Source organism: Fundulus heteroclitus, chromosome 23 (genome assembly GCF_011125445.2).
Source record: "Fundulus heteroclitus isolate FHET01 chromosome 23, MU-UCD_Fhet_4.1, whole genome shotgun sequence".
Taxonomy (NCBI): Eukaryota; Metazoa; Chordata; class Actinopteri; order Cyprinodontiformes; family Fundulidae; genus Fundulus; species Fundulus heteroclitus.
Genome location: NC_046383.1, coordinates 14,091,933 through 14,102,438, shown reverse-complemented (window position 1 = coordinate 14,102,438; position 10,506 = coordinate 14,091,933). Strand labels below are relative to the sequence as shown.

Sequence of the window (10,506 nt, the reverse complement as noted above, 5' to 3'; positions counted from 1 at the left end):
AGGGGAGGCCCCTGAAGGTTGGAGGATAGTAGCTTTCGAGGACTTGACTTTGACTCCCTTGTTTTATAAAAATGTGTTCTGGAAAGAGTGATAGTCAGATAGAGAACAGGTGAGCAGTTATTAATAGGGTGCATCTGGTAGGAAGCATGAGCTTAGCCACAGGGAGAAAAAAAACTATGTCACCACTGCAAAGAAGCTCAGCTTCAGCTGATTAACATGGACACAGGGCAACACGGGGGATGATTGGAACCAACACAGAAGGAAGCATTAAAGAAACGCGGAACTCCATGAAAATAAGCTCAAGAATCCAGGGAACCATTACAACAATAGTTTCTGATGAGAAATCCAAATTGACAAAAAATGACAAAGGCTACAAAATTCTGGTCTTTGCGTCACTGATTATAAACCACGGTTCATAAACCATTTTCTGTACTCAGTATGTATTAATGGCTCAGGCTATCGGTTGATTTTTCTATTGTAAACTTCTACACACATTAACGCCAACTGGATAAGAGAAAATTTGTTTTAAACTGGCACTGTGTCAACAGTGGTTCAGGAGGGAAACCCAGTGATCACTCCCCCCCAACAACACTCAATCTGGAGATTCGTAATTGGTTCTCATTCCAGAAGAGAAATGCATTTTCCACAGCGGTTTCTTGCTTTGCCTTGAATTGGGGTCCACCCACTGGGATGTACCTGGGAGAGAGACGCCCAGTATTCATACTGCTGACAGAGGAGCAGTGGATCGACCGACCGAGCTCTTCGCCTAATCCTGCCTATGAAGAAGGCTCATTTCTGTCATTTGTATCCACAACTCTTTTTCTTTCATGACCCATTTCTCCTGAGCATAGGTGAGAGTAGGAACATAGATGGACCTATAAACCAGGAGCTGACTGGTTGATGGGTTCGGCTCTTTTTTCACCAGAGCAGTGCCCAGATTTCTGCAGATGATGTATCAAGGTGTTCATCCATCTCCTGCTCCTTCCTACCATCACTTTGGAGTAAACCAAGATTCTTCAGTGGCCTCTGACCCCGACAGAGCAATCCGTATTGTTTTTATGTTTATGCATTTGGCAGACACTTTTATCCAGAGTCAAATCAATTCAGTTTTATTTATTTAGCGCCAATTCACAACACATGCCATCTCAAGGCACTTTACAACGTCAAATTCAATCGGATCATCCAGACAAAGTGACTTACAGATTAACCGTTGCTATCAAAGCTGTGGAGTGCAGGTGGGAAGTGCATAAAGAGGTGCAGTAGACAGGGTAGGGAAGTTCAGGGATCAGGTTTAAAGATTGCACTCTTCAATCTTTTGGGCAGTACAAATTTACCAGATCAACAGACAAACCAAAATCTGTCGTGTTGTGGTGTTTAAACAATACTTCCATTAACATTTTCCACAGCAACTGAAAGGCTGATTTTTATGGCTTTCCTTAAATGCTCCTGTGAGTTTTTATAAATAGTTTTAGAACACTTTATGGAGGACATAATGCAAATAAATCATGAAAGAGTGTTGAAGTTCAAAGTAAAGTAAACATTTATTTATGAATAAAAATAAAAAGTGGCAACATTTATAAAACGATTCAGGTTTTGTGCTCCGTCAAACACACAAACAGTACTTCTGTGTTCAGTAAGGCAACAATTAGCTGGATCCTTACAGCAGGTATATGAACATTATGGGTCTTCTCTGAGATCGCCACAGCTTCCAGACATTACAGCTTTGGCATCGAGGACGACATCAAACACCGTTCCCTGTTAAATTATCCATCCCAAATGTCTGCATGATTTCTGGATGAAGTATATAAGGCTCAGAACCAGGACAAAAAAGGTCCGTTTGACCCCCCCGCCACAGAGCTCTTCCTGTTAACACTTTTCTAAACTATCATGTTTCTCTCAGTACATTCATTCTTTACGGCCCGTTAGTAGAAAAATAAAACCCAGTCATAAACATGTATGTATGAAAGGCAGGTGTTTTAGCATGGTGTTGGTGTATTGGCAATGGAGTCTGACGTCAACAGAGGTACTCAGACCGAGAACTGTCGCTCTTGTAGGTCATCTGAGAGTCGATGCTTGACCGCGAGCAAAGCAAGAGTCGCTCAGAATCATTCGTTGGTCTTCTTGCCCAGAGTTCGATCGGATGCGAGGTCAGAGTTCTTTGTTTCATTGAGATTGTCTCAAATTTGACGTAGCTCTCCCTCTCTAGCTCGCGCTCATCCAGAGGTGTGTTGCGTCCCTTGCAGTAAAGAGCAAGAATCTTGTAGATAAGCAGAGCAATTAACGGCAAAGCCAGAACGCAGGCGATGCTGCTGACGACGAAGAAAAGTTTGTTCTGCCCGCTGTCTTCCGTGTAAAAGTCAATGCAAGGATCTTTCCGGGCAGCACTAGCTTTTGCAACAAGGCAGACTGAGTACCTCATTCCAGGTGACAGTCCATCTAGGAGTACTTTTCCACTTCCTGCTTTGGTCTCCAACGTCCTTTTACTGTCATCCTCGCCGTAGGGCGAATAAACAACCGTCAGTGGCGCATCATTTAGCAATCCGCCTGCGGTCCAGAGCAACACTGCAGTGTCGGCTGTCTGCTCCACAATCTCCAGGTCTTTAACAGCCCTGGAGCCGTCACTTTTCTTGCTCTTCTCATCAGCTGCAAACTTTTTTCCGTTACTTGCTTGCTGGTTTTTGGTTTCCCTGAGCAGACCTTTCTGGGAACCGTTGCCAGAGACGGGTTTGGGGGGCTTTTGTCCGTCAGAAAGTGTCGTCAGTGCTCCTGGAGGGACGGTTGGTGCTGTGACGGGTGATTTAGAAACGTAATTTGGGGGAGTGACTGCTGTGCCTTGGCTGGTTGGTACTGTTCTGGTGCTGGGTTGCAGTGGGGGTCCAGTGGTGCTCATGGTACCAGCCAACGTTAAAGTAATGGTGGCTTTTGCCGTGCCGGCGACATTCTTCGCTTTGCAACTGTAGTCCCCCGCATCTTTATACTCTATGCCATGCAAGCTCATGATGGACCAATTAATCCCTTCCCCGGGTGACTCCTGGACTGGATAGTGGAGCAAAAAGACACGAGTCATTAAAAGTTTGTACTTTGTAATTTGAGATTGTTACATTTCTATATGTTACAGCAAATATTTTATATCTGTGAAAGTGCAAACCTCTATAAATGCAATTTATATACTTTGTTTATATAAAAAAAGCAAACCTATTTTATTTTACCTGTGTTGTTGACTGGAGAGCCATCTGCCTTGGTCCAATAAAGAGCTGGTGTCGGAGATCCTGAGGCATCGCATCGCAGTAGGACGTTGCTGCCCAAAGTCGACGTTATCTTGGTGGCAGACGCCATCACCGATGGCTTCACGCAGTTCTCAAGCTCAGCGCGCTGAAAAAGGACTCCCGCTAGGTTCTCCGGCGCGGCACAGCCCAAAAACAAGTCCATCAAAATCACCGTTGATTCCACCATTTTGGAAATCTCAATCAGCTTGGAGATTTTACAGTCACAGAACCAGGGATTATCCTGAAGGCCTTAGAATGAAAAGATAAGAAAGATTTAAATCGATTGCTGTTATTTTACATAAATGTTTCAGTGTTACTGTGGATAAGATAACTCATGCTAATGTGGCATTTTAACAGTGGAGAGGCAATAACACCTAAAGGATCTAATTTTAGTAAAGATCAAGTGCTTCTGGCTACTGTCGTGTTGTAGAAGATGCTCAACACTGAATGTTTGACTTTAATGATATAAGGCAATGCTACGCCCTCAAACAATTAGCACTTTGAGCACATGTAGAGGGTAGCATTAGATTGCGTTGTGCAGAGAGACATAAGATTTCACAGTCTGAAAAAACACATTTACATTAGTCAGAGTATTTAATCAAAGACGCTCCATAAGGACCTGATGTACACAAACCCATGTTCCAGCGGACGCTAAGCCATTCAACTGATTAATTCGACTTAAGAGTCGCAAAGCACCTAAGCTGCCACTGGCCTTCCTACAGTTTTGTGGGAACACAGTTTCCATTGGCTTTGCTGTTAGAAGATACATAATCAGGTCACTTACAGTCAACCTAATCCATGTGTCCAGTTCAAAATCAAACTTTATACAGCAAATCATTGCATACCTGTTGGATTCCTTTGCTTATATTAACAGCGGTAGACAATTCACTGGTCGATATTCTGATTATTCAGAATATTCCGGATTGTGCTTTCATTCTTCGTGCTCTATTTCTATCTCTCTATTTGTCAACACATATATTATAATTTTATCCAACAGAAACTTATATGGGATATGCTAAAACCAGAGATACGACTCAGCTTATGACTGGAATCGTATGATTTTCAGCTTGATCGACCCGGATGTAAACCGATTGGTTTCATATCAGTAAAAAAGTTCAACATTGTTCTGACAACTGAGTGAGGAAGACTGTTAACTGTTCAAAGTGTCAGTGAGTGGTTTTACAAAGGAAGTCAGAGGAATTTCTGCGATATAAGAATCTGTTTTAATAAAAATAGTATTTTTTTTTTCTTCTTCCTTTATTTTTATCTTGACATTATCACTAGAAGCTAAGCTTAGCAATGTGAAGTGTTAATGCAGTGACAGGGCTCAACTTCTGCTTGGAGGTGGATGAGATTTATTTTGACCTCTTTCAAAAAAATAAAAATAATAAAAATAGTATTTTTCAAACCTTGTCGCGACTTCCCTGTGGTTCTTTAAGGCTGAGACAAAACGCGGCGCTTAAAGAAGATAACAGCAAGTCTGATTGCAGTGCAGAGAAAGCTGTGTGGTCGGCAGCTATTAAAATCTTAGAGTTAATAAAAAGAGTTTGTGTTCTACGGGAAACAAGCATGAAGCTTGTGGTTTCAGCTAAGCATGTCATCTGCTGATGTGAGTCATTCATTCATTGATTTACGTTTACTGCATCTGTTCTCTCAAACACAAAGAGTGATGCCGTATCTGCTCCTAACATAAATATTTAATGAATCCTCATGGCAGAACAAATTCGAAAAAACATTTGTATTGCTCTTCTTGTCTTATTTCTCAGAATTGGTTTAACTCCTTATCAGCAGCTCAAACTTAAAAATAACCTGGTTACTAGAAATCAGCCAGAGAACCCTTAACAGGAAATCTTTAAAGCCTTGGCTGTTGTCCTAACCTAAAACTCACGAGCCTGTTGGGTCGTGACTGTCATGTGGCGTCTTGTCTAAACCTGAGTTTTATGCAGAGTTAGCCTTATTAGAGCATCCAGGGTTTTAAAACACAAAAGGTTTGTAGTAACAGCTAGTTGGGCTCAGCAAAGGGTTTGATTAGTTACAACAAAAAATGCAATTTAGGTTTCATGTTTGACTTTTTATCTAAGACATAAACAGCTGTCTAAACATTACAGCGTTCACTGTTACAGACATTCCAGTGACTGATCTTTGTATTGAGATTTATCAGATATTCTCCAGTCTTTTCACAATGTTGCATTCATTATTTTCTTCTAATTCATTGTGTTTTAACAATATAATTGGTTTGGAATACCTAAATTAATATTGCATTTGCTTGATTCCCTAATGACAATATCAGTTACGACTATCGATTACTCAATACTTCTAGTTCTGACATATTTTACCTACAGGTAAAGGGGACAATGGACTGCACAGGTGTGATGTTGCAGATGTCAACTTCACCTTTGCATCAACTTCCTGGTTCACCAGTAGGTATCCACATTTTTTACCCATGCATTGCCGTTTCCTCTGCTTCTATTTTATTCCCACACTCTTCAACCAAAGCACATCCATTAAGTTTTCCTTCTAGTTAAAGATATAATGGAGGATCTTTTTTTCAGCTTTGAGTTCTGGGGGTATCCCCTTATCGGTTGTCCCACATGCCAATCATTGTGATGCGCTCACATAAAACCACTGTGCTAGTGTTTATATATCCAGTTAGCTACCATTCACCGTAACTCTGCAGCTCTCACCATATATTTTTAAAAAGGCTCAGAGTCGCAAGAAGCAAACTGTCTAACAAGTTTATGGGAAGAAATAAATAAAGACATTTAGTGCATTTGGGAGAGTTTTCCAAGCAATCCCCTTGAGAAGGAGAAGAGCAGGCCGTCTTGTGCAGATTTCTAAAAATGAGACTTAAAAGGAACTTTTCTGGAAATCACGTCCACTTTACCTTTACGTTTTTATGAATTATGGAGATTAAGGGTCATAAAATGCTCACAGGTAATTAAGTTGGTTGTGTTTTAATATCTGAAAACAATATTAACATTCTATTGACATATTCTTTGTAGTTGTGAGCTGTTTGGGCCTGTTTGCTCTTTTAAAACATGAAGTTTTATGACCCAAGACCAAAGCAAAATATCTCTAAGGGATCTCCTGCTGGTAGATGTTATTTACTGGAGTTAGATGCCAACCATTTCCACACATTAGAGCACAATGGGACACGCTGTCGGCATGGAACGACCTGAAAAAGTGTGACGAAATGGCAAAGGGTCAAATCTACCGGCTCCCATTAAATTCATCACACCTGTTGGCCTGTTGAACCCATATAGCCATCTCTTTCACAGCATATATACAGCTTTAAAGCATTGATAATTCAATAAATCATCCACATTTCCTCCTTTCTCTTCATCTTTTTCTTTTGTAATTATCCAACCAAAGGACTGCTCAATTTCTCCATGCATGGTCCTAATCTGCTCCTGTGCGAATGTGTAACACCTGTTTGTGTTTGGCTGTAAAACAAGAGCAACAGAGCAACTGACATAATTGTGAATAATTTGAAAAAAGATTCACATTAAAGGATTCAATGCTTGGTCGTTCCAGCTCTATAAACTCTCAGGTTCACAGGACAGATTTACTATTTTCAGGTTTTATGTTAACACTCAAACTTCTTTTTGATGATTATTCCTCAATTATTTAGCAGGCTAAAGTAAAGTACATGCAGCGTGAAGCTTGGCACTAACCAAGCTAAGCTAATTGGAGCCTCCACCACAAGCTCTTGACCAACAACCCCCAAAGCGTCCTGACTCGGCCCCATTATCCTGTAAAACTAAGCTGCGGTGAACTGCTTCCATTTACCTAGGACGACTTTTTGAGAGGCATTAGAAGAGATGGGCACACCATTAAAGGGTGGCCAGATATCCATGAGGTCAGAAGGCAGTGTAGTCAGCTTGTTGCTGGACAGGTCCAGGTACGTGACGTTGCGGAGGTAAGGGATGGCCTCTGGGGAGACACTGGTGAGTCTATTGTTGTGAAGATCCAGCGTCCTCAGCCTCGGCATCTCCTTGAGGGACTCCCAAGGGAAAACCGAAATCATGTTCCCGTCTAGCCTCAGCTCGTGGAGCACTTTCAGGTTGTAGAAGCTTCCTGTATCTACCGACGTGATGGAGTTGTAGGTGATCCAGAGATATCGCAGCTCCACCAGATAGTAAAACGCCTCGGTTGGGATCCGCCGCACTGCGGTTTTCTCCACACGGAGTTTGACGGTGTCCACGGGGACGTTGACGGGGATGTCAGACATGTCCGGGTCATTACAGAGCACGGATCTGAAAGACAAACATGCATTTGTCATTGAGAAAAGTAGACTTTCCTGAGCCTTTGGCCAAATTAGTGATTTACCAAAGAGGTATGAAGGATGTCTATAAATATGGGTAATGGATCTAGATGCTGGAGTCGTGCTAAACTCCAAGAGTTTAGCACGACTGCATTAAACAACATGGAGAAGCCCGGATAAAGAGGTCATGGCGTTTTAAGCTTCTTATGGGTTAATTCACAACATTTAAGCTAAATGAGGCATACTGTGTCAGTATTTTAGGGCAACACATCAAACTCTGCCTCCTTGCCTGACATCAGTGAAAACTTAAAAGAAACAGAGCAAGGCATCCTCCACGACTGCCGCTCATCTTCAGGGACAATTCCCAGAGGTGTGAATGAGCCACATTCATCTCCTCAAAAAATTATATGCAAGTAAAAAAACCTTTAATGTTCAGGTTTCCAGGTTTTCTTTCCTGTCAAAACCCCAGAACAAAAGCCGGGGACTTTGTGAAGACGCTGCTGAAGATGGGAAAAGAGAGTCGTTATCCACAGTGAAGATGGTTGTGTGGAAGCATGAGCTGATAGTTCACTGGATAAGGCCAGGGCTTCCAAAGAGACATAAAAACCGGATTACCGTTTCTATATTAAGCTCCTGGATAAACACCTTGATTATGGAGGCATGTTCTGTGGCCTAAAAATCTAAAATGTGTTTTTTTTTTCTCAATGACCATTGGTACAGTGGACACCTGCACACCTGAGAACACCTGCTGTGGGGGGAGGAGGAAAAAGAAAACATATTGAAGCCGTGCATCGAGACATCAGTCAGGACATTAAAGCTTGGGCAGGACTTGATCTTCCAAATGATCAATGACCCAAATATCCTGCCAAATTATTTACAAAGTGGCTTAAGGACACAAAAGTCAAGGCGCTCTGTTAAACCAGTCCGTTCCGGAAGAACGGAGACCTTTGACCCAACATAAAGCGCTAATGTAAAACATGGTAATGAGATCTAAGCAGTCGCCTGAACCAGAACTGAACCAGAAAGTTTGTAAAAAAAAATCTGATCTCATTATTTAAACTAAAACAGGAAAAAAGAACAGTGCATATAGACATCTTGTTTAACTATGAATTCAGGATATGTGTGCAATGATGTTTTTATAAGTATAACTGCAGAAATACAAATTAAAATCACACAGGGAGTCTGGTGGAAAATCCTTGTATTTTTGGAGCAGAATGGCAACACAATGCTAACACAAGGACTGTTGCTAATGCTACATTTTCACTTTCCTGCAGTCTTATTTTGACTTTTATCAGCAGCTGAACTGCTGCCTCAAGATGTTTCGTAGAACAGAAGTTCAGGACTAATAGGACAGGCTGAAAGAAGGGCTTCTTCTCTTTTAAAGGGATTAGCTATATGCCGTGAACAAAACAACATTAAGTCAATACAGGTCAGAAGACTTAGGAGGAAATCCTCTGCGATGTCTCTATAAAACTAGATAAACTACTTATGGGCATTGTGAAACCCTCTGCCTACTACTTTAGTGACATATCTACCTGTATAACACCATGGTCCGTCATGTCTATTATTAAATCCCGTCTGGGTCGTATATCAAATGATTCCACATACACTAGCAGGGATATAACTAAGAGCATGTACAGTTTTAACTCTATACTGTCTGGTAACTCAGCGTAGCCCACTCCCCCCTAACCATGCCCCACTGATTCAAATGGACCTGAAGAGAACTTAGACAATGATTTTTTTTTAAATGTATTATAGTGTAAGGGCACTTTGAGGTAAAGCTGCTTAGGAGTTGTAACATGTCTGTAGCCTCACCTACAGCCTTCCATTGAAAGAAAGGCACATTTTTATGTAAATGCACAACAAAGCACACCTTACCTGGTTCCGGTTCCCTCAACGCGTCCATGAAAGACACAGGTGCACTGCGAGGGACAAAAGGCCAGAGCCATACTGAGACAGCATAGGAATACATGCAGACAGAGCAGTCGACGCATGGTGTCACCCGACGCTCCCAGAAAGCTCACATCGAGGAGATATCAGGAAAAAAGACATCCGGAGAAAGCGTGCGGACAGAGAGAATAAAGGAAACTCCGTGAGGGCTGAGGATCTGGGCTCAGCACAGGTGACCCGTGAGACCGACCACAGGGATGAGGGTGGAGGGGGGATTAGTGAGGGATTTGGCAGGTGTGACAGGGTCACCCAGGCTCAACAACAGGAGACGCCGCTCGTTCCAACATGCACTGCAAAAATAGAACTAAAAATAAGGAACTTTTTCTTGAAATGAGAGTATTTTTCTTTGATTTGAGCAGGTAAATAAGATGTTTTGCCAATGGAATAAAATTTTTTACACTTAAAATAGGAACAATTCATCTCCATCATCTTATTTCAAGTGCAGTATGTCTAATTATCTTATTTTAGGGGTAGAATTACTCATTCCATTGGCAGATAATCTTATTTACCTGCTCAAATCAAGGAGAAATACATTCATTTTAAGAAAATTTTACTTATTTTTAGTTCTCTTTTTGCAGTGTGGCGCCTGCTCTCCGTCCCGTTCCATCGTGTCTTTTCAACATGGCGCTGGTGAGCTTTACTCTCACGTGAGCCGGCCACGCTTTTCTTAATCCTCTTTGTTAAACAATCTTTGTTTGTATTTCCGTTTTTACACCAGCTACTCACGAATGTTGATTCAGAAAGAGGAACCAACCCCTAACTTTCAGCGCTCTGAAAAACTATAAGATTCAGCTCACTTTGCTCAAAGTGATTCAGGAAAAGATTTATGTTCTTAAAACCTGTCAGAAGTTTCTCTTTTCCAAGAACGTCCTGCATGAAGATGCATTATTAAGTGGAATGTATATGATAGAGGTGAGAGGGGAGTTCTGTCTGGCACCAAAGTGCAAACTGTAATCCAGGAAATGATTTATTACCTTGGCTGAGTGGATCAGTGGTTTCAGGCGAGAAGCCAAAGCCAACCTGCCC

General features: G+C 41.7%; 1 protein-coding gene across 1 annotated transcript; it reads right to left on the bottom strand.

The window, feature by feature from the left end:
* Window positions 1-1,516: 1,516 nt before the first annotated feature.
* Window positions 1,517-9,831, bottom strand: lrit3a (info leucine-rich repeat, immunoglobulin-like and transmembrane domains 3a). Its single transcript, XM_012876915.3, has 4 exons — window positions 9,409-9,831; window positions 7,056-7,522; window positions 3,210-3,515; window positions 1,517-3,036 (listed from the first exon to the last, which is right to left on the bottom strand). Exons 1-4 carry the CDS (start codon window positions 9,522-9,524, stop codon window positions 2,015-2,017), a joined length of 1,911 nt encoding a protein of 636 aa, XP_012732369.2. The 5' UTR covers window positions 9,525-9,831; the 3' UTR covers window positions 1,517-2,014.
* Window positions 9,832-10,506: the final 675 nt, after the last annotated feature.

Bases quoted from the DNA above. Each gene is read 5' to 3' on its own strand.
- lrit3a (XM_012876915.3), bottom strand. From the start codon at position 9,524: ATGCGTCGACTGCTCTGTCTGCATGTATTCCTATGCTGTCTCAGTATG. The intron at 7,523-9,408 runs GTAAGGTGTGCT...TTTGTCTTTCAG, and splicing joins GTTGAGGGAACCGGAACCAG to ATCCGTGCTCTGTAATGACC. The intron at 3,516-7,055 runs GTAAATGGAAGC...TTTCATTCTAAG, and splicing joins CTCTCAAAAAGTCGTCCTAG to GCCTTCAGGATAATCCCTGG.